The sequence below is a fragment of the Sebastes umbrosus genome, chromosome 4 (genome assembly GCF_015220745.1).
Source record: "Sebastes umbrosus isolate fSebUmb1 chromosome 4, fSebUmb1.pri, whole genome shotgun sequence".
Classification (NCBI taxonomy): Eukaryota; Metazoa; Chordata; class Actinopteri; order Perciformes; family Sebastidae; genus Sebastes; species Sebastes umbrosus.
Window position 1 is genome coordinate 19,345,281 of NC_051272.1, and position 24,426 is coordinate 19,369,706.

At 39.8% G+C, this 24,426-nt stretch overlaps 1 protein-coding gene across 1 annotated transcript; it reads right to left on the reverse strand.

The window, feature by feature from the left end:
• Positions 1-2,706: 2,706 nt before the first annotated feature.
• On the reverse strand, positions 2,707-22,226 carry LOC119487346 (DNA-binding protein RFX7). Its single transcript, XM_037768146.1, has 10 exons — positions 21,742-22,226; positions 16,654-16,687; positions 12,095-12,180; positions 11,652-11,690; positions 11,439-11,561; positions 11,238-11,354; positions 10,856-10,940; positions 10,556-10,763; positions 8,989-9,284; positions 2,707-8,904 (listed from the first exon to the last, which is right to left on the reverse strand). Exons 1-10 carry the CDS (start codon positions 21,870-21,872, stop codon positions 5,581-5,583), a joined length of 4,443 nt encoding a protein of 1,480 aa, XP_037624074.1. The 5' UTR covers positions 21,873-22,226; the 3' UTR covers positions 2,707-5,580.
• Positions 22,227-24,426: the final 2,200 nt, after the last annotated feature.

Below are 24,426 nucleotides of genomic sequence, written 5' to 3' on the forward strand. Positions count from 1 at the left end.
GCGTTCAAAAAGATATTATATGACTCGTATTCTCAACAATATTTATGAATCGTTGGGTAATGATTTAAAGGGATTAGTGCCATAAACCTGCACCTCCACACTTCAATAACCAGTCAAATGAGGAGAGCAGTAATTATGTATTGATTACAACTAACTATTGATTTAATCATCTAAAGCCTTATAGTTATAATTCAAGGCTCTAAACTAATGGTTAGGAGAATCCTATGTGTTTACTCAGTAGTTAGATTTTCTACTTATTTTATTAATGATTCTATATGTATTTAATTATACCTTTTCTTCATAAGGAACCGCACTTATGTTGGAGAATAGTCATTTAACCTTTATTTTAACTGAGGAAATACATGGAGGTAGCAACCTCATTTACAATATAGCCAAGTAAAAAGAGTTTAACTCTGTATTTTTCATCATCATTGCAAATGAGGGAAACCTCAATGTATTTCAAGACTTAAATAAATATTTTTGATTGAAAAAATAATAAATAAACAATAATAGGCACCAAGAAACACAAATAAGAAACTTAATAATAAATAAATATTATTATAATTTAAGGCAAATTAAGTCAACTAAAACAAGGACAACTACAAGCAAAATGGGATGAAATAAAAAAATTAAATTGCCCTACTGATTAGAGTGATGTAAGCTTTAGATTGTTCTGCACGTGCACAAAGGGAAAACTGGATCTTCTAAGTTCAGTAAAAACATCCAGTGTACAGAGTTTTGTGAATATATCTTTAAATTGAAAAATATTAAAATCCATTTATGTTTTTTAACAATTTAGTTTACTGTCACATACTTGCCTCATTTATTATACAGGTACAGAAGGGCAACATTTTCTGACAACAGCTGTCAGAAATGGTGACCTCATATGTTGCTGGCTCTCTGCGGTCACAGATTTCGGTGTAACGCTGCACTTGCAACATAATCCAAACATTTGAGCATGTTCAATAAAAGACAACAAGGAAGCAATGTAAGGGGGTAAAAAAACAGTAATGGCCTTATAGATAAACAAAACTCAGTGTCTATCAAGCCTTACAGAGAGAGAGAGAGAGAGAGGGCCATGGATGGTTATTAACTAGTTCACTTATTAAGTGTGTCACTGTGTTCAGACTCAGCATGACATGCATTAGTTGGCATACATGAAAACAAATGCTAATATTTTGTTTCTCTGGACACAAAGCATGTTTCTTCCTCTCAAAACCTCCACTGATGTAAGTTGTGAAAAGGAGGGCAAAATGTCAGTGCCTAACATAAACAAAACATGAGTTATCTGTATTTATAGCTTTACATTCTCTGGTTTTTGACATGTTGTATACAAACAGGAAACATGATCCTGCATTGCTTGTGAAATCTGTCAACTCACGTTGCCAAATGTTGTGGTGGTGTGGGTGTGGAGGTTACCGCTGGGCTCCACATGGCTAAAGGTTAGGCTGTTTGGCCATGATCAATAGGGTTAAGGTCATTAACATGTTATGAATATCATGAGGCCCTGGGAAAGCAGAGCAGAGGACCAACGAACTGGGCTCTGATTGGCTGCAGCGTGTCTCTAGGAAAGGCCACCCCCCGCTGACCCGAGAGGTCATTTGAAGAGCCGATGACCTCTGACCTCGTGCCAAGAGGGTGATGGAAAGGTTTGCACAGTCTTGACTGCTAAAATATTAAAAGTGTGTGGTGTTTGACCAAAAGCAAATAAACATCAGTATCAGCAGCACGTTTGGAGAAATCAATACCATCACGTCATAAGCTGGGTCAGTCCAATCAAAACTTTGTTTTTGTCCTCTTTGTATTGGAGACAGATGCTAGATTTCTTTTCAAAAATCTAGTCATTACCCAGAGACACTTAAACAGTACAATGACAGTTAAGCTAGTAAATCAACCAATTCAACTATTAATTAGGAGTATGTTTAAACTACAATGAGTCCTGTAATGCTACTTTCTCTCATATTTTGAGGCATCTTTTTATTTACCGCAATAAAAAAGAAAATCATCTAGGGCTGGAACTGACAATTATTTTTATTGTTGATTAATCGCTTGATTATTTTCTCGATTAATCAATTAGTTGTTTGGCCTATAATATGTCAGAAAATGGTGGAAAATGTCAACTAGTGTTTCCCAAAGCCCAAGATGACGTCTTCAAATGTCTTGTTTTGTCCACAACTCAAAGATATTCAGTTTAATGTCATAGAGGAGTAAAGAAACCAGAAAATATTCACATTTAAGAAGCTGGAATCAGAGAATTTTGTCCTTTTTTTCTTAAAAAAAGGACTCAAACCGATTATCTAAATACTCTAGTTGGCAATTAATTAAATACAACTTATTATCAACAATGAATTAATCTTTGCAGCTCTAGGCCAAATACTTGAACTTGCTGTTTTGGTATCCTTGAAAACCCATATAGTATTTGTATATGTCCTTAGGTGCGACCATATTTTAAGGGGCGACGGGTTTCAGTGAACGCTGAACCAAAGCAAAATGTTCTGCCCCTCTACTAAAATAATCATGTTCATTTAGTATTGTTTGAGTTCACCAAAGAAGGTATGCAAACACTTGAATCAGAGAATTTTGTCATTTTTTTTTCTTAAAAAATTAGTCAAACTGATTAATCTGTTATCAATATAGATGGCGATTAATGTAACAGTTGACAACTAATCGATTCATAGTTGCAGCTCCAACATAAACACACAAAAGCATTCTTTAAAAAAGTTTATTGGCTTTTAAAACCACTTTAAAAATCTCACCAGTGAGTACTTTCCATTGAAAAAAGAAACAACGCGTTTGCAATATTAACAAGCTACTGTACATTAAGCAGTACACCAGACAACACCACAGAGGAGGGTTTTTTTTTTCTACTGGTAGAAATGGACAAGATAGTCAAACAGAGTTGGTTCTGGGTCAGTCAAAGGTAAAGAATCAGAGTCACTGCTTGATGGAGCTCCTGTACTCATAAAGAGGTGCATTTCCTTCATTAAAATTCAAATATCAGTGCCTTATTGTTAAAAGAAATGAGAAAATGTTAAATTTCTTCACAAATGCATTTTTTTGCAAAATAAGAATATGTAAAAATCAACAGAAAACAGTCATCATCAACATAACACGTAGAACAACATTAACTTAGTAAACAGCACACAACAAAAGTAATCAATTCATGAAACTAGCACTGCCAGTCTGGTTAACAGAACCTGCCCAAATCACAGAAGACAGTGGTTACCGAGAATACAAAGTACAACAGAAGTCATCACACATGCGTGCGTACAATCATTTATCAACATAATGAGCATGTAGGTTTTTAAAAGGTTGTTGAACTTTTTTTTCCCCTCGATGCTTTATATTCTCATGTATGAGAATGAGTAAGAAATGTGTATCTCACTGAGATTAATGCACATTTTTGCTACAAGACAATTAGTCATTTTTCTGACAGTTAATTTCCCTACTCATCTTGTCATAAAAAATATTTTTTTTCTTTTTTTTTGTGTGGGCACCCATCATTACATTTGTCCATAAAGATGTGGCAAAGCCGTGTGTCGTAAAAATTTAGTGCAATAATGTGAACCTCCAAAGTTTTGTTGAAACATGAGTAATTTTTTTTTTCCAGTGTCTGCTGAAAAGGCTTTGAGCACAACGTCTGTCACAAAGATGTTTGCAACCAGCTAACAGTATCACAACTTTTTTTTTTCTCAATATACCATGCTATTGATCCTGCTCAAAGCACACATCACTTCTGCAACCGCAGAGACCTATTTATCTTTGAATAGAAAAAAAGTAAAAAGAAAATCAGCAAGCGAGACCAGACAGCATTACTTTTACGACACATTGAGCCAGAAATGTAACACACAACATACAGTATCTTGCCGACTATAGATCTGTTAAGCTTTTTTTTCTCTTTTGAATGGCACATACTTAGCTAGAATAATGGCCATAATATAGTGTCTTGATACATCAAATCTCTATGTATCTATCCTATTTACAGATGGAGCTTAAACATGACTTATACAACATTGACAATAGCCAAAAACTCAAGCAAGCATCCTACTGTATCACATAGCCTACCTGGCTAGCAGTGATGGTTTCAACATGCTTTCAGGTCCATGGTTACCTATAAAACATAGGACAGCGACCATTTCACAAATTTACATACTGTACATAAGATTTACGCAACTTAACCCTTTTTCCTCAAATGCAATAAAACTCTTTTTAATATCTCCAGGCGGCCCGTTTCTAGTTGTTGTTAACGTCTACTAGGAGTGTCTCTATGTGTAATAATCTCTTAATGTTATTCAAACAGATCATCTTTGGTATGGAAATAAGGCTGGATTCTCCACAAACATTATTTCATTTCCTCTTGATCCCAAGATGACATCAAAACATAAATGTTAGCCTCTAGCTTTTTCTATGTAACTAAGCCTTCTCCATACCATTGATATTCTTATCCAAGCTGGGAGTATAGCATGCCAAAACAAAAGAAAAGAAATCTCATGACTGAAAGTGTGCCTGCCATTGTTTACCGACATCAAATTCCTCTAAATCCATTACTGATAAGGGCACACACAGTGTAGTCGTTAGCCTATACAATACGCATCTATATTTTAACACTGCAAAACAAAAAACAATAAGAAATAGTACTGAAAATATCAGAGTTAACAGCTGCCTTGATATGATGAAGCTCTGGATGGTTCCGAAGAGTCTTAACATTATACTATATACAGTCTTTCTACAGATGGCGTAAGGCCTTGGACTTTGGGAATAAGGCAGCCAGTTGTTGATTCCTTTCCATTTATAATAGTCCACAAAGTGGCCTGAATTCCCATCTTCTCCCCACTGATTCATCTACTCCCTTTATAAGATATTAAACAGTACAAGAAGTATAGGCTTTGAGAAAAATTTCACTCTTGGACAATGCTCAGATGTGAATCAGCTTTCCACTGATTTGGTATATGATAAAGTATAAAGATTATGTCATAAATTCAGCACCTGGCAGCATAAGATGCCACCCTTTTTTTAATATTCAGATATGGCAGGCAAATGTACTACAACTATTATGTGCATATACTACAATCCCAATATTGTCTCCATTTGGTTGAACTTGAACACGCTGAAAATAGAACACAACGGCATACGTTTTTTGGTCTTTTGTGCCAAATTTCCATCTCTTTCTTTCTTTCTTTCATTAAGTGTCCGTTAAATACAAATATTGCATTATTGATTGGTTATAACATGGAAGATTATGTTAATGTTCATACCGTACAAACCTGCTCTTTGTTAAGTGCATGCTGCCACCAAGTTCTCACACTTTTTTTTTTTACTTGAAATGCTTTTACATTTCTAATTTCAGATGAGGGAGAAAAAAGTGGTTAAGTACTGAAAACTCTGGGTGACAAGTGAAAAAGGAGAGAAGTAACTAAACGTCAGTAGGAGAGATTTTCTGGTAAGCCTGGCACTTTTAACAGAACGAATGGCAAAGTCCAGACAAATCCCGACAAACTATAGTTTAAAAAACAGATAAACTACATACGCACCAAACAAACGACAGAGAACAGAAAAATCATACGAGAGTAAAAGATAACATTAGCCCAGCATCTCTACTGTAGTAGGCTGGTCTTTGCTTTCTAGCCAGTCAAAACCAGAGTTCACAGTATCACTGCATATCTGCTGAAAAAGCGGGTCGTTCTTCAGTTCTTCCAGTGTCGAGTCTTCATATTGTTCCTGCTGTTGATTGGGATCAAACAGCAGGTTGGTGTCCAACGTGTTAAGGTCAGTGATGCTACTGGACAGATCTGAGGTCAGTCTGATGTCGTTTGAGAAGTCAGACGCCACAGCGTTGAGCTCGGACGCTACCTGACCCACCAACTGGGAGCTGGGGTTGAGGCCATCATCCCCCAGCAAGTCCTTGACAGTGTTGTTGAAATCCAGCTGTTGCTGCTCGTCCTCCGCCTCCTGCTGCTGTGTGCTCTGGAGGAGGAGCTGTGGTTGTGTCTGCACAGGATTCTCCTGCTGCTGCTGCTGCTGGTCTTGCTCACCAGGACCCGCTTGTGCTTGGCTGTCCCCAGCGGAGAAACTCACCTGTTCTCCAGTGCCGGTGGTGAGGTAGCCGTGCTGCTGGAGCTCAAAGGCAGCAGGGCTGGAGCTAACAGGCAGCTGAGTCTGGTGAGACGTCCCCCCGGCGAAGCCAGGAGTGGTCTCCAGGATCTGCGTGAGGTTCATGCGGGCCGTGTAGTTAGAGGGGAGGTTGTTTATACCCAGGCCACGGACAGAATCGTCCCCGTCAGCGTCCATCTTGCTGAGGAGAACGTTGGTGATTTTGGCGGTGTTGCTCTGACCCTGCACGGGCATCATCTCGCTCTGCATCATGATGTTCAGGGGCACCGACTGGCTACGCTGGACCATGTTGTGGACGGAGCCGACCGTCTGGCTGTTGGACAGGATGCTGAGCACCTCGGAGGTGATGGGGGAGTTGAAGGGTGAAACGACGGCTCGGGTGGTGGTGGTGGTGTTGGTGGTGGCGGTCAGAGGGTTGGTGTTGCCGCTGAAGTTTCTCTGGCGCACTAAGGGGCTGACACTGCGGCAACGGAAAGTACTGGACGCAGATGAGGTTGACGCCTTGTTGTCTAACGGTGCAGGCACAGCAAAACTCTCCTGTTTAGTGGGAGTGGTTACACCTGTTACCAGCTGTTGTTGTTGTTGTTGTTGCTGCACCGGGGAAATGGGGGTCAAACGGCCAAAGTGAGCACCATCCTGTCTCGTCTGAGCCTGAAATGACTGGCCGGGAATTGCAAAGGCGTGTGGCTTACGAAACTGGTCATCGACCAGGTCTTGGTAGCTGGGCAGAATGCCAATGCTGTGGTTGGGCAAAGGACCTGCAGAGTTGCTGTTGTAGCGGTTGTTGATCCACTCCAGTTTGGCCTTGTCAGGGTGCGTCGCCATCGGCCGCTGCATGGGCTTAACGGGGCTGCTGGAGACAATACTGGCGTCATGGTAACCTGTGATGCTCGAGTTAATAGGAGTGAACGCAAAAGGGTTCCTGCACTCCACTGGGCTCGGGGGGACGCTGCTGCTGCAGTTGGACAGTGGCGTGCTGATGGGGGTGTGGCGACCCATGGCTCCGTCCACAGGCGTGATGGTAGCCATGCGGGAGCAGGGGCTCTCCCTCGTCATGCTGTGCCCGAGCGTCATCTCGGAGGTGGGGGTGGGTGTCGGAGTTGGAGTCGGCGTCGGAGTGGGGGTTTGGACAGGAGTGGTGCTGCTGTGGGCAGAGTGGAAGAAAGTAGTGCCGGCCTGGTGAGCGTTTAGCATGGAGCTTTGACCGCTGGCTGACTGGCCTTGTAAAGACACGTCGACGCAGCTACCAAACAGACCCTTCAGCTTCATCTGCTCCTCCATTTGGACCAGCTCCTCCACGATGCTGTCCTGGGTCATGTCGTCATCATTGAACGGGAAGTAGTCCATGTTGGGCTGGGAACCTGCAAAGTCGACCATCTCCTGCGTGAGGGTGAGCTGGCCCGAGGCCTCGGGGGGTGGAGCTATAATGGAAAGTTGGTCAGTGGGGGCTTGTTTGTGTTCTGCTGGTATCTGCTGCGCAAATGCCTGCTTCCGAAGCTCGTCAAGCTGCCCCTCCTCCCATATTGTGCTCTTTAAATCGCTCATCACAGAGGCTTCGTGTGCTCCTGAGTTGGCTGGTATGGCGTGAGGGTTCCCGGTGATCTGCCGCAGCAACGCCTGATCCGACGTCCTGCTTCCAGCCGCTGCGGTGCTGGCATCAGTGCTGAGAGAATGGTCTTCGCGTTTCAACACCAAGGCCTGGGGTTTGACAACAGTCCGGGAGCCCTCGGTGTGTGTGATGGGCGAGTCGGAGAGTGCGAGGATCTGTGTGGGCCCTATGGAGGTGTGTTTCACAGTCACTTTGCAGGGGGCACTCTCTGGTCTGGCGGGGGTTCCCGGTCTGGGGATCCTCTTCAATGCAGCACTGACTCCAGGTTTGGGATTGTCGATTACAGCCAGTGGCTGCTGGGAGATAAACACCCTCTTCACAGGAATCACATGGGATTCCCCGCCCGGGCCTGTGCGCTTCCTGGGGCTCTTGGCGTCTAGGCAGGGATCCTTCGATGTTGAAGTAACAGCGGAGGAGCCATTGGATGATGTGTTGCCATTGGAGTTCTGATTATCAACAGTCAAGTACAAAGTACCGTCATGGCAGTTACTGTTATTGCTGTCCTGAGTCCCAGCTACCGAGGTGAAATGGGATGTGGGGTCACATTTTATCCTTGCCCCCCTGTCTGGTCCGGGAGAACACTTGATCAGGAAGCTTGGCTCGCTGGCAGCCCTGAACTTAGCCATTCTCTCCTCTTTGGCCCCAACAGCAGTTCTCTCTGTGCCATGGGCGGGGTTACTGTCATGTCCAGCTTCAGACATTGCTCTGGCGTCAGTGAAGAGGACCGGGGTGCAGATTGGTCTGATTGCAGAAGACTGAGGGGCAAACGAGTGCGGCTGCTGGGAATCGTCCAAAGTAGCTATGGTGTTCACACCCGCCGAGGCGGGACGCACGGTTGTGCTGGTGCTGCTGGGAGCCAGAGCAATGGCCGTCATCTTCACCACGTTGACCGAGCTGACGTGGGGGGTTGGCATCACAGTTTTTATGGGGCTGTTGGTGATGAGCAGGGTGGGGGGCGAGCGCAGCGTGATGGCACTGGTGGCAGAGGGCTTGGGCAGGATTTGTGCGTACCGCGTACCGTGTCGTGCCATCCGGTCACCCACAGGACTAGCGGAGATATTCTGGGGATGTTTGGGAGACTGTTTAAGAGACTGAGTGACCACTTGGAAGTTCACAGGCATCACTTTCCCCTCTGCTGTCCCCACAGGGCTGGGTGAGGTCATCAACTGCCTGCCTCTCTGTACCTGGGAGAAGAAAAGTGAGAATATCAAATTACATTGAGGCACATTTCTTAATAACATAAGTAGTTGGAAAATTCAGCCACATACCGTGACTGGGCTGGGGACAGCTGCTACCACGATGCCTATGGTGGGCTGAGAGGAGAGCATAGCAGGGCTGCCACAGGGGATGGTGGGACCGGGGGTGCTGACCTCCGTTCTCTTGACCTGTGCCTCGCTGGGCAGGGGGGAGTGGAGCTTCTGCTCCTGCTGCTTCTTCTGGATCTTACGCTGCAGTTGCTGCTTTGCATCAACAGAGGGAGAGGGCAGGGTCTTCACCTGGGGCTGGAACGAGTTGGCCTCAGCTGTTGGCACAAACGCAGAGGCTGGAGTTGGCGTCTTCATTCCTGTCAAGAGAAGAAAAAACAACAGCAAAGAATTATGATTAGCGAGGATACAGCGTGGCCAGGCACGGACAATAGCGACAGCATCAATAGTTCTGGACTTGCAGTATCACATATAAGCAAGAAAAGTATTCTGCACAGTATTATCAAGTATTTCAAACTGTGGAATGGTTCTTACACCGGGTCCTAACCGGATGCGATGAGAGCGAGCGTAAGCGACAAAATCAGCAATCGAGATACATGTGACTATCGCTTAGCTGTTGTTTCAGGACAGCGCTGTTTGTTGTGTGTAGGTGTGGCACGGTCCGTAGTACTGAAACGGAGTGGAGATCCTGATTTGACAAGAATTGTCAAAATCAGCAGCGCTAGCGTTCTGATAGTGCTACGTTCTTATGTGAGCGCTTTAATTAACACATTTTTATTTTATGATTTTGAAACATTAGCCTTACGTTGTTGTTATTTAGTTTTTCTGAGGCCAAGATGCTTCGTTGGTCCCGCAAATTGGACCATTATACAATATTGTATAATGATGAATTGAATAGAAATGGGTTTGTCAGACTGGTGGGTTTCAATATGAGATATGATAACATAGTGCAACTTAGTCTACACGCACACTAAGGAGATTGATTGAAAGCACGAGTTATTTTTAATTCTTTATTAACAGTATTATTAATAGACCGACATCGATACCAAAATAGGCTATATATGATTAATTGGAAGAAACCAAACAATTCTATCTCAAATCAGTCATTCAACACCCCCATATAGCCAGAATGGAACGATCCCTTGTTTAATAACCACATCTTACTGCCACTGCGACAATTCGACTTTGAGATTAACAGTTGAGTCGTGCTCCTTAGACCGAATCGTCGACTTTTCAGGGTCACCCCTAGTTTAATCTTTTAGTTTCCATACCTTTGTTTAGTGGGAGTGGGCAGTTTTAACCAGGTTATTATAACCGTACTTTCCTACCAGTCTAGGTTCATCATCGCAAAAATGTTTTGTCTAAAATGCAATCATGAGGGTTAGTTAACATCAGACGTGGTTTACCGGCAGCTAAATTGCATTTTCAGCACCACGGACAGCTGACAACTGTGTGCATGAACTGTTTTGAGAGACACGTTAAGCATCAAACAAGGAAACCATGATGTCCACTAGTGATCATCGTGAGGCACATAATCACAAATGTAAACTACTGCAATATATTGCTGTCAACTATGATGTAGACACACACACAGACGGACAACAGCAGATCAGAGGACATCTTTCTTTACCTGTGGGTGTTCCCGTCATAACAGTGAGTGCAGCCATGGACTTAGTACCAATGTAGTGGCTATTGAGCAGGAAGCGGGCCAGGTCCTCCACGTTGTCAAACTGACGACTCAGGACCTTTTGGGCCCACTCACACACCAGTCCACAGGCTGCAGATCTCATCTCATCCTCAGCGCTCGGGGACTGGCCCGTCGACTCCATCAGCTCACACTACAGAGGAGAGCAGCAGGTGGATGGGCATCAGACCGTTTTAAAAGTCTATCTAGATATTTACTGAATGTGTTTTCTGCATTGTAACTTACCCCATCACCAGATTTCTGCAGATCCAGGTTGGGTAAGGACGGCATGTGAACAAAAGCTTTCTTCCTTAACCCGCTATAACAGTATGTGAGAAGGAGTTAAGGTGTCTGAAACATAAAGACTCTGGATATAGAAATGGTAAATGGACTTGCATTTGTATATAGTGCCTTTCTAGTCTTCTGACCACTCAAAGCGCTTTACACTACATGTCAGCATTCATCCATTCACATCCAGTTATTTCATCCCCCGCAGGCGCAGAACGTACGTGGTAATTGGCCAATTGAAGACACAATTTGAAGACTATGTAAGCAGAATAAAGCGAAGCGCAGACAACTAAAAGCAGAGGAACACTTTGTTGACAGGTTCATCCGTTTTAAAGGATATTTGGATTTGCCCCTCATGCCCAGTCGACGTGCCTTCATGTTAGGAAAGACATTCTTCATGATCTTTCCAAAGTCTGCTGCACTCAGTGGATTGTAGCCAAGATTGTCACAATAGCTCCTGCAAGAGAAGAGAATCCTCCATAAGACTAAAAGCGAAATACATACTGTTTGTTAGTCCCCTCAGCGAGGTCCACGCACTCACTTGTATTCATCATACACCTCTTGCTTTGGGAGGGAAGTCTCTGGGTGCTCTTCTAGGTGATTCCGTATCCAGTTGAACGCGTACATCTGTTGAGTACGGCTTGACGACATGGAACTCTGATCACTGAAATGGGTACAGAAGAAAAATAAATCTGGTGAGGCAGTGTCCTCGATTTGTATGCCTCATTTCTTGTTAAATCAGAAACTTTAATACCATAATCCAGGAGTGGAGGACCCCCTCTCATTCTCAGTCCAAATGGGCAGAATTGGGGGGTGATGAATAGATATGGGGAAACAAATGAAACACAGACAGCTAGGTATAGCAAGAATCTACATAGATCAGTGGTTTGCTTCATAATGATAATCAATCATACAGCTGGAAAATGAATGATAATTTTTGCATTACAAAAACTCACCAGTGACGAACAAACCCCCAAAAATGTCAACAACTTGAAATTCAACTTCACTTTTAGCAGCCTAAATTGTGTCTGCGACGTAGCCAGCGGATAGGGACTTGAATTTTTGACAAGCAATGAGACAACAGTGCCAATAATGTAATGAGAGCCACAATAGAGCAGCCATGTGTATGTGTGAGACAAAAAAAAAAAGCCAAAGTGGAAAACTTGAGCGAAGTGTGTGTGTGTGTCTGCGACATACCTTTTGTCATTGCCACTGCTGGGACCAGAAGGCAACTTCAGGTAGAGGTAGAGTTTTTCGATGTCTGTAAACTTCTCAACATCTTGCTGTAAAAATGTAATTAGAGAAAAAAAAAAAAAGTAAAAACATTAGGGCTGTCAATCGATTCAAATATTGAATTGCGATCAATTGCATGATTGTCCATAGTTAATCACAAATTAAAAATGTTTTATCTGTTCAAAATGTACCTTAAAGGGAGATTTGCCAAGTATTTAATACTCTTATCAACATGGGAGTGGCTAAATATACTTGCTTTATGCAAATGTATGTATATATTTATTATTGGAAATCAATAAACAACACAAAACAATGACAAATATTGTCCAGAAACCCTCACAGGTACTGCATTTAGCATAAAAAATATGCTCAAATCATAACATGGCAAACTGCAGCCCAACAGGCAACAACAGCTGTCAGTGTGTCAGTGTGCTGACTTGACTATGACTTGCCCCAAAACTGCATGTGATTATCACAAAGTGGGCATGTCTGTAAAGAGGAGACTCGTGGGTATCCATAGAACACATATGGGTACCCACACATATCTTGAGGTCAGAGGTCAAGGGACCCCTTTGAAAATGTCCTCGCCAAAATTTAGCACAAGTTTGGAGTGTTATTTAGACTCCTTTACGACAAGCTAGTATGACATGGTTGGTACCAAAGGATTCCTTAGATTTCCTAGTTTCATATGATAGCGGTATCTTCACTTTAAAACTGAGTCCACTATAACCTCCGGAAGATAGATTACATTGATTAATGTGTTAATGAAATAAAACAAATTTGAGTTAACACGTTACTATCGCATAAACCTTGACAGCCCTGAAAAAATGTTTCCCATACAGAATCTATAAATGTTTGATTCATGAGAGTAATATGGAATAGAGAATGAACACAGAAGGTGACGTTGATCTTATTTCAGGCATTATTGTGAGCGCTTCACTACTGGACAAATAGATATGTGTACGCTGAATATTAAGGCTATCTGGTTCAGAATTTAGAGCCAATTTAAAATACGGCTGAGTGATAACTCAATATGAAAATTTGTCTTCATATCGTGATGAAATCATATATATTGAGATATCCAATCCTGTCAAAACTTTCTCAGAAAATCTGATATCTGAAATCTTTTGAGGGAATATCATCTGAAGATGTGTGGTTTACATAATTGTGATATATAGTCTTAATCGTATTACTCTGTGTTTGCGTGCCTGCATGTAAACATATTCAGTGTATAGCTGGAAATATATATATATTTTTTATTATCTGTATTTTTTTCTCTATAACTTCACTTGAAACTGTTGTGTTCATTTTGCACTAAGGTTCTTAATTAAATGAGAAAATACTTTTTATTTGTCAATATTTAATTTACACAGGAGTATACAAAATAAAGCTTTACCATGCGGTTATTCCATATAGATTATTTATTTATTAAATTACCGGAAAACATGCTGCATCGTGATATATATCGTTATCAAGATATGAAAGGACCCATATCGAGACAGAAGATTTTGACCAAATCGCCCAGCCCTTATTTAAATTGCTACAGTTGCTCACAACCTCCTCCTTACTATTGATTCCACCTTGACTGCTTTTCAAACTGGTTTCTAAGAACGGACTCATCTTACCTCTTTCCTTTTCTATTAGCCTCTTCGTTGCTAGGGGAACCAATACTTGAATGAATGAGGTGAGAGCCGTCAGCCAATGAGCAGTGAATGAAAACGCCATTTACTACACAACATTGCTACGAACACAGAGTGAATTAGTCCTGCTCTGCTTATATTAATCAATGGTCAGATCTTTTAGCATCAGGCATCAGAACGTATACCAAACTAACTTAGGCAGGTTTGATTTACATAATTTTAAGATTTTCATTTACAAAATCACGTCTCAGATACGGGAGTCACCCAACGATGCAAGCACCACCTGTATATATATCACAGGTTCCATTGCAATAAATGTATGGTACATGTTCAAACAACCGTAATACAAACAGACCTAACGTTTAAATCCCAGTGTCCAAGGCCATAATATTATACCACTTAATGTGGTTTGAATTGTTGCAACTGCATTTTATATTGAGAAGAATGGAGTCAATCATCAAGTATCAATTATCAAGTTTTTTATTTTTTATTTAGGCTATATATTAATGGACAATTGAAAATTGATACTTTTTTTTCCGGTTCATTTTCTATTTAGTCTGGTTTGATTTCACAGTGCACAAATTAAAGCGGACCAAATTGAAAAAATAATTTGCAGAGGGGCGTGTATGAAGTAGCGAATTTATGTTTTTTGTCCAGAGAGCTGCCACTTCTTTGCAGGGAATCACAGACTTTGAAATATTGCTGTCAACGTTATTTTAACTTTTGCTCTGCACTGTGCTCACGAATCCCTTCTCCTCCAATTTATCTCCAATGACTTTATAAACATCACTATTTTTGTGGACTTTATTTAGCGTATTCTGTATGTTCTCTTCGGCCCAGATGTCAAACAAACATCAGTCTGTCCTCTCCCACTTATGTTATTGTTTACCCGTGTCCATCTCAACAAATGCCCACACAGGCAGCCTACGTTTTGGTTCACTTGGAAATGGTCCGAGACCACCTCTCGTAAACGGCCTGGGACTAGTTGTTTCGGTCCACACCAAAGTATGATTACTGCGTTCACAACCCTGCACCAGGGGTTGAACCGCACCAGATTAAAACTGAATAAATGTTGGCTTGTGAAAGCGCCCTAAAAGATGTTTCTGAAAACATTTGAGGCGAGAAATAGGCATTACAGTAACAGAATATTGATTCATATTTGATCAGCGCTGCTTGGTTTGACAATTTGTTCGGAGTTAACGTGTTTCACAAGCAGTGATTGAGAGCTGCTGTAGAGACTCCTCGGCTCTAATTGGTTGTTTTTCTTTCGGGCTCGGTGAAATCCTCCAAATGCCATTAGCTAGATAGATGTACTTTATTGATCCTAAATTGGGAAATTATTGCTTTAAATCTTGTGTTTACCAGAGATGTGCTCATAAGTTTCTTAGAAAAAAATCATTCAGCATGAAAAAAAGCATAAAACCTGACTAATCGACTACAGAAATCTTAGTCAACTAAGACCAAAACCACCAAATAGTCGACTAATTGACTAAGAGGGGGCAGCCTTACAAATATTATTACTGCAAGTGTTCGTACAATTTTGTCTCCTTATCTTTATATTCTATAACATATTATTGTACGGTAAGGTGCGGTGCTCCTGATATTTACCCCACAACACTATTTAGACGCAATCCACATGCTAGACACATATTATTATTATTATTATTATTACTATGGCAGGTGTAAAGGATGTCTTTAATTTGCCCCAGTCTGACGTGCTGTGTCCAACAGTGTCATGTGTAAGCATCTGAAGTGCTTACACACTATGGACTAAACATGCCAGCCAAAATCTGTCAGACTTGTTGAAATTAAAATAGAAACTGTTAACAGTCTGTGTTTTCTATTGGTAACGAAAAATGGACAAAGCTTTTCATGTAGCTTTGATGTCACTGATGTTGCTTTGTTGTTGCTGAATACAAGGTGTGGGACACGGCAGCTCAGATATATCCACAACAAAATGTGCATAAAGAGAGAGCTTTTACATAATACACATGTGGTAGAGATAAATACCTCCCATTTTTTGTAAATGCCAGAAAAATTGTTCCTTTATATATTGCAAAATATTGGATCTACTGTTACTATGATAACAAAAAACCTATTATCGTAAACTCCTTTTTTGTATCTGTTGCTGTGATGTAAATATCATGTAAGCATGGTTCCAGTTGAGTCTTAGGACAACTAACCATGAAACATACATTTATATTTTTCTCTTAAAAGGTACAGTGTGTAGGATTTGGTGGCTTCTAGTGATGTGGTTGCAGATTGCAACCAACTGAGTACCCCTCCACTCACTCCCATCTTTCCAAGATTACGGTAACGTGAGCTGGCGAGTGTAAAACCGTGGCAATGCCATTCGCCTCGCTCAGAGGCCATCCTTACCGTACTACTTTAGGAGCAATGGAAGTCAGACTGCGGCTGGCGGTACCACGGTTCTGCACTCTGCGACTCACATTACCGCAGTTTCACAAGCGTGTCAGAGAACAATGGTGGCCTTCAGGTAACGTAAATACGTGAAAGACTCTCTCTAGAGCCAGTGTTTGGTTTGTCCATTCTGGGCTACTGTAGAAACATGGCGGAGCAACATGTTGGACTCCATGAAGAGGACGCGCTCCCTATGTAGATATGAAGGGCTCATTCTAAGCTAACAAAAACACAATTCTTAGTTTCAGGTGATTATACACTAATGAAAACATAGTTATGAATATTATATTCCATTTCTGCTAATAGATGTTGTAGTAAATGTTACACACTGTTCCTTTAAATAAAGCTAAGATGCACACCTGTTCTTATGATCCACCAATAAACAGTTACATGTAACTTTCTGGTAATAAGGGGATGGGAGAGTGTTAGGTAACAAATAAAAAAGACTTGGTCTGTACTCACCAATATGCTGTCCACTTTTGATTGTACAGATTTGCTACAATGAGAAAGAGAGCAAAAGGCAGAAACGTGAATAAATATGACTTGGATTAAAATAACATTGATACAAGCAGAATTTTATTATTTCAACAAAATTCGTTTTTCTTGTATGGTATAAACTATAAGAAACTAGAGCAGAATGAGTCTTTACATGAACAATCGGGTCTGACAATGTATTGATATCTATTGATATTTCTCATCTACTACTGTAGTTTTTGAATATAATTTTCTAAATATCCTAAATTGTGATACACAATCGCTTGTGCTGAAAACTGTGCTGCACCACCATGCAGCAAAGAGCCTGAAATCAAGAAAATCTGACATTTTTGTTACCTATATCTACTCAGATATCATGATATGCTTTGGCTTTGGAAAGTATTATTTTTTTGCACACTCTATTGTGTTACAGATTTAATTAAAAATGGATTTAATGTACTTTTTCGGCCACCAATCTACAGATAAGCAAGACAATAAGCAATATCAAAACAGCGAAAACATCTTTCGGTTTTGCATATTTATTTAAAATCTCAATATCTCATTTGCATAAGAATTCTTCAAGCTTCAAGTCTTCTTCCTGGCAGATTCTCGCCAATTCAGCGGGGAGTGTGTGAGCTGCCATCTTCAGGTCTCTCCACAGATGTTTTTGGGGCTTCAAGTCCAGGCTTCAGTTGGGTCATTCAAGGACATTCAGAAACTCTTCCCACTCCAGCGTTGTCTTGGCTGTCTGCTTCAGGTTGTTCTCCTGCTGAATGGTAAACCTTCACCTTCGTCCTCAGTCTGAGGCTGTGTGCACTCTGGTGAAGGTTTACTTCAACGTCCTTTTTGTATTTGGCTGCATTCATTCTTCTCTCGCTTCTGACAAGTCTCCCTGACCATGACACTTCTCGCCTTGAGTTGGATGACCAGCTCTAGAAGAATCCTGGTGGTTCCACACTTCTTCCATCTCACAATGATGGAGCCCACTGTGCTCCTGGGGACACTTTCATACCCTCGCCCACATCTATGCCTCGACACAAACTGATCGCGGAGGACCAGGACGAGTTCCTAGGACATTGTGACTTGGTCTGAAAAGCCCTGTGAATTGTGGGACCTGATATACACTGGTGTGTGTGCCTTTTTAAATCGTGTCCACTCATTTGAATTTGCCACAGAAGGACTCCAATCAAGTTCTAGGCTGTGTCCTCATTCATTACTCCCAATAGAGTGCTGCAGCGATGACGGATTTTTGTAGGCCAAGCAGGAAGTTAGCATCCCTCTGGTTCTCTCGACAAAAACCCAATGGGATTTTTCCATTGGGCATTGACGTATTATATATCGTAGAGCAAAACGTTAAAATCTCTTTAGCCACAGACCTTATTTCAGGCATCTAACTAAAAAAACATTAAAAAAAAACATTGACTTCGAGACGAGGGAACCGGAAGTGCTAAAATGCTAACTCATTTCCGGGTGTTAGGACTCATTCCTGTAGCACTCTATGGACCCTCAATAGTTTATTGTAGTGTGAGCAGTAAATTGAAATTTTTGACACTTTGATCAGTTATCATCATTTTGCGTCATCATTGTCAGGTTTAGTGTCGCACCATTGCATCTGTAAAATGCAGTGAGTTGCATCGAGGGATCCATGCAAAGACACTACTTTTTTGTACATCGGCCTTTTTCACATCACACATTATATTTTAGGAAAACTGTCATAGTATGAAGAGCACACCACCAAACAGTATGCATAAAATCTGAGTAAAGAAAATTGACTTTTTTTATACAACCATAACAGTGGGATCTGCATTTGCATTCATCACAGTCCCTGTAACATGCAACATCATAGCACTACTGTGAGATGGCAGATACACTGAGAGGGCACATCTCTTTGCAAATGAAATAAAGTATTGACTGAGTTCATCTTTGCATGTAAACTATTAATAAAAAATGCATAGTGTTTTTAAGAATGGATACAGTATAAAAAAACATAAAATCGCAATATTCAATATTTTCTTACATCCCTAGTGTGGACAGTAAATACAGTTGTTAGGAGTTAATAGGGATTTCAGACACACCCCTCGAGGATAAACAGAAGCACCAAAGGATGCATAGCGAAGACTATTATGTAAATGAGCAATTTCATTTTTAGAAATGTTCAATAAATTAGCACAAAAAAACACAAACATCTAAAACATGTTTTCACTTTGTCATTGTGGATTATTGTGCAAGTAAATTTAATCAATTTTAAATGACATCTATAAAGTGTGCAAAATGTGAATGAGGTTTGAATTCTTCCCAAAGCCACTGTACATAACATCTGGGTAAATAAAGATGATAAAATGTCACATTATTTAGTTGATTTTAATCACAATTTACTGCATGGTGATGGGAGATTAAAACAGAAATAATTTTTGAGTTTTAATAATTTCCAAAGCCACTGTAGAACATGTCATAACATCTGAGTAGATATAGATAATAAAATGTTCAGTTGATTTTAATCACGATTTACTGCATGGTGATAGGGAATCAAACATAAATATTTTTTGGTTTTAATTATTTCCAAAGCCACTGTACAGTATGTCATAACATCTGAGTAGATATAGATAGTATAATGTTATTTAGTTGATTTTAATCTGAATTTACTGCACGGTGATGGGAAATTCAACAGAAATATTTTTTTGTTTGAATTATTTCCGAATCCACTGTAGAGCATGTCATAACATCTATTTAGATATAGATATTAACATTTTATTTAGTTGATTTTAATCACAATTTACTGCATGGTGATGGGGAATCAGACATAAATATTTGTTGAGTTTTAATTATTTCCAAAGCCACTGTAGAGCATGTCATAACATCTGAGTAGATATAGATAATAAAATGTTATTTAGTTGATTTTAATCACAATTTACTGCATGGTGACATAAACATAAATATTTTTGAGTTTTAATAATGTCCAAAGCCACTGTAGAGTATATCATAACATATGATTAGATATAGATATTAAAATTGTATTTAGTTGATTTTAATCACAATTTACTGCATGGTGATGGGGAATCAAACATAAATATTTTTTAGTTTTAATTATTTCCAAAGCCACTGTTGAGCATTTATTTAGTAGATTTGAATCACAATTTACTGCATGGAAATGGGGAATCAAACAGATATATTTAATTATTTCCAAAGCCACTGTAGAGCATGTCATAACATATGAGTAAATATAGATAATAAAATGTTATTTAGTTGATTTTAATCACAATTTACTGCATGGTGATGGGGAATCAAACAATTATTTGTTGAGTTTTAATTATTACCAAAGCCACTGTACAGCATGTCATAACATCTGAGTAGATAAAGATAATAAAATGTTATTTATGTGATTTTGAATCACAATTTACTGCATGGTGATGGGGAATCAAACATAAATATTTTTTAGTTTTAATTATTTCCAAAGCCACTGTTGAGCATTTATTTAGTAGATCTGAATCACAATTTACTGCATGGAAATGGGGAATCAAACAGATATATTTAATTATTTCCAAAGCCACTGTAGAGCATGTCATAACATATGAGTAAATATAGATAATAAAATGTTATTTAGTTGATTTTAATCACAATTTACTGCATGGTGATGGGGAATCAAACAATTATTTGTTGAGTTTTAATTATTACCAAAGCCACTGTACAGCATGTCATAACATCTGAGTAGATAAAGATAATAAAATGTTATTTATGTGATTTTGAATCACAATTCACTGCATGGTGATGGGGAATCAAACATAAATATTTTTGAGTTTAATAATGTCCAAAGTCACTGTAGAGCATGTCATAACATATGACTATATATAGATAATAACATGTTATTTAGTTGATTTTAATCACAATTTACTGCATGGTGATGGGGAATCAGACATAAATATTTTTTCTGTCTTAATTATTACTAAAGCCACTGTAGAGCATGTCATAACATCTGAGTATATATATATATATATATATATATATATATATATATATACATCATATACATCTATAAAGTGTGCAAAATGTGAATGAGGTTTGAATTCTTCCCAAAGCCACTGTACATAACATCTGGGTAAATATAGATGATAAAATGTCACATTATTTAGTTGATTTTAATCACAATTCACTGCATGGTGATGGAGAATCAAACATAAATATTTTTGAGTTTAATAATGTCCAAAGTCACTGTAGAACATGTCATAACATATGACTATATATAGATAATAACATGTTATTTAGTTGATTTTAATCACAATTTACTGCATGGTGATGGGGAATCAGACATAAATATTTTTTCTGTCTTAATTATTACTAAAGCCACTGTAGAGCATGTCATAACATCTGAGTATATATATATATATATATATATATGTATATATATATATATATATATATATATATATATGTGTGTATAATTTTAAATGACATCATAAATACATCATATACATCTATAAAGTGTGCAAAATGTGAATGAGGTTTGAATTCTTCCCAAAGCCACTGTACATAACATCTGGGTAAATATAGATAATAAAATGTCACATTATTTAGTTGATTTTAATCACAATGTACTGCATGGTGATGGAGAATCAAACATAAAAATATTTGTTGAGTTTTAAAAATATCCAAAACCACTGCAGAAACTAACCATGTAACCCATTATCAGCAGAGCACCTTGTATTATCATCAGCATCATTAAATCAGTGTGCATCTCTCAGTGTGGTTTGACACCTGTCATCCTTGAGCATCATCAGCAGCACCACTGGGTGGGTTTATATTAGGTGTCATCTATCACACATGGCCTCCTCCTATATGGCTCGATGCTAATGATTACAGCTACTACAGCTGTGCATACCCAGATGTTAACATGTTATGAACGCATGAAGCAGGTCGCAGGACCGCGCTGTTGTTGTTACTGAGGGTTAAATCTGCCCGGTTGTCATGGGAGCGCTGGTGTTACTTAGAGGCGCTTTGTGCAGCAGCTAGAGAGCTAAGTATGAGCTAGCGAAGAGAAGAGGAGAGGAGAGGAGGACATTGCTGGTTGACTTGCATCCTTACCAGATTGAATTCTTGATCTTGAACTGTAACGCGTTGGCCTCGGGGCCCTGGAGACCTGGTACCAGAGCTGGAAGAGATCCTAGTCCCGAGGCTGCAGGCTTCAGACCAGGTTGTTGTTGATCCTCAGCCATCACGATGGAGCAGAGAGGAGGTGGTGGAGGAGGAGCTGGTGGTGTAGGAGAGAGAGGAGCTTTAACAAGTAGGCCTCATCCCCGGCTGCACTGCACCGGACCCACCGCTGCTGGAGCGGCTCAGTCAGCTAGGACAGCCCGCTGAAGCTGGATCCTCCTCAGAGCATCATGGCTGCTAAACACACTGAGATCTGAGCCTGGAGGAACACGCGCTACTGAACTACACACCGCAGATAACAACAACAACACGCACGCGGGGAATACAAAAGGCATTTCGCTAAAAGGGGGTCTCTCTCTCTCTCCGCTGCCGCAAATAGCACGCCTGCAGCAGCCAGCAGCAGCTACAGACGAGCTGCCTGCAGTCAAGCTACAGACACGAAGCACCGACCACAGCGGAAGTTCAGCGGGGGTGCGCCTTCACAATAAAAGCATGAGATTTGTTTTAAGTTTAAAGGGTATAGTTTCACATTTTGTCTTAAAGGGACTGTTTGTAACTTCTTACACGTATAAATCAATCTGGGTTGTTGTCCCATGCGCGCTTGCGTGTGACTACGCTGTTCAGACTCAGATTCCCAACACAAACTACACAGAAGCACCAAAACTGCAAAGTTGTATCTAGTGAAGCCCGTCTGTTAAACAGTGTTTTGGACTGTTGGTTGGACAGAACAACAAGTTTCTGACATTTTATCGACAAAATGATTATATATTTACATAATATCTATATATACACCTTTTTTTTCACTACTTGTATACATAACAGTCCTGTCTATTCCTCACCTTTACTTGTCCAGCTTTGTTGTCCTTGTTCCTAGCTGTTATCAGGGCTGGCTTAAGGCACAGGCCATATAGGCAGTGGCTTAGGACGCCACCTGCTGGGGGGCACTGATCGCCCTCTAAAATAAAATAAAATAAAATAAAATAAAATAAAATAAAAAATAAAATAAAATAAAATAAAATAAAATATTAAAAAAACATGCTGGCAGGCATCTTTCCTTATTTTCTGCATTGGGGTAACAAATGAACAAACAAATATATAAATAAAGAGACATACACTATTTACTCCTATAAACTGAAAAATACTTTGTTGATAAAAAAAATGCAACCTTCCTTGCTGTTAAAATAAAAATAAATAAAATAAATAAATAAAACATAGACAACACCCTAACGTACTCTGATTCTGATCATTGAAAAAAAAACTGATTGCAGCCCTATTTGAAAGTATATACTTGTGTTTTATTTTCACTATTTACTCCTATCAAATTAAAAATACTTTGTTGATAAAAAAAAATGCAACCTTCCTTACTGTTGTGTTATTTTTCCTGTTATTGTGCATGTATATTTTGAACAGAGTTTTAATTTAAAAACCCTGACAGGGATCTCAGTTCTCCACTGTGTTTCCTGTAACTTGACGCGGGTCTGTGTGCTGCAGTTCCGCTGTCAGCCTGCGGAGGCGCTGCTGCAGGAAGCTGGCTGATCAGATAGTGACAATGACGAGTAAACAGCCAGGATGATATCACCTCAACATGTAAAACCCTCCATTTACCAGCACCTGTATTAATCAAATGATCCACCAATATGTTCCTATCGATTGATAATCTGATCAGACTGCTGGTGTGGAAATGCTGAAACAACCAAACAGATTGTTGAGAGAGATTTCTCTTTGCTCATCACACAGCTACTATTTTCTCCTTCAGCTGAAATCTGAGACACAGCTGGAGGAAAAAAATAACCTGAGAGGATGAATTAGATTGAGACTGTGTGTACCAGATATAAATATAACGTTCACTTATGTCTCAGCAGTAAATCCTGCTGTAAAAATAACATTTATTACACACACATGTCCAGGTAATTGATCGGCTAATTACTTGTTTTTAACCTACTAATAATTAGTATGTTTTTATATCTATATCTTTAATATAAATGTGGAAATTCAGAGGAATGAAGCCACCAGGTCAAGAAAAACAAGACCTAAATAAATTCTTTCATCATGACTTATTTTATGCTGCCATCTGTTGATGGAAACAGGTAATGTTACTCCTCTGACACCATGGTCATGAAATATAATGCAGACAGCAATACACTCACACACACACATGGGGAAGGCATGTATAGACAAGTTCACAGTGACTCTTAAAATAAGAATAACAGAAGGAATTGAGGGAATAATATAAATGTCGCTGCTAGGTTTCTGTTTGTTTGCAGGGCGTGAAGTTGCTCTGCTCCAGTTGTGTTTATTTAATAATGTCTCTCAGCACATTATGTGACTGCTTTTCTGTTTGTCCTCTGCGGTGACTCGGCCTTTATTCAGTGCACAGAAGTTGATGATGAGTCTTTGACATGAACTGAAGAGTCACAGCAGGTCCAGGTCACACATCCAGGTATGCAAACATAAACTCCGTGATGGAAGGTAAGTACATTTACTCACTGTATATCCATTTTATGCTGCTTTAATGTTATTGTACTTTTTATTCCACTACATTTAGGCTATTTGATGAATTTAGTTACTTTGCAGATTCAGATAATTACAGTAATACAAAATATAATCAACTAATAA

Coding starts and splice junctions, on each gene's coding strand:
- LOC119487346 (XM_037768146.1), bottom strand. CDS start 21,872: ATGGCTGAGGATCAACAACAACCTGGTCTGAAGCCTGCAGCCTCGGGA. Junction 16,688..21,741: donor AAGATCAAGAATTCAATCTG/GTAAGGATGCAA, acceptor TTCTCATTGTAG/CAAATCTGTACAATCAAAAG. Junction 8,905..8,988: donor CTGTCCCCAGCCCAGTCACG/GTATGTGGCTGA, acceptor TTCTTCTCCCAG/GTACAGAGAGGCAGGCAGTT.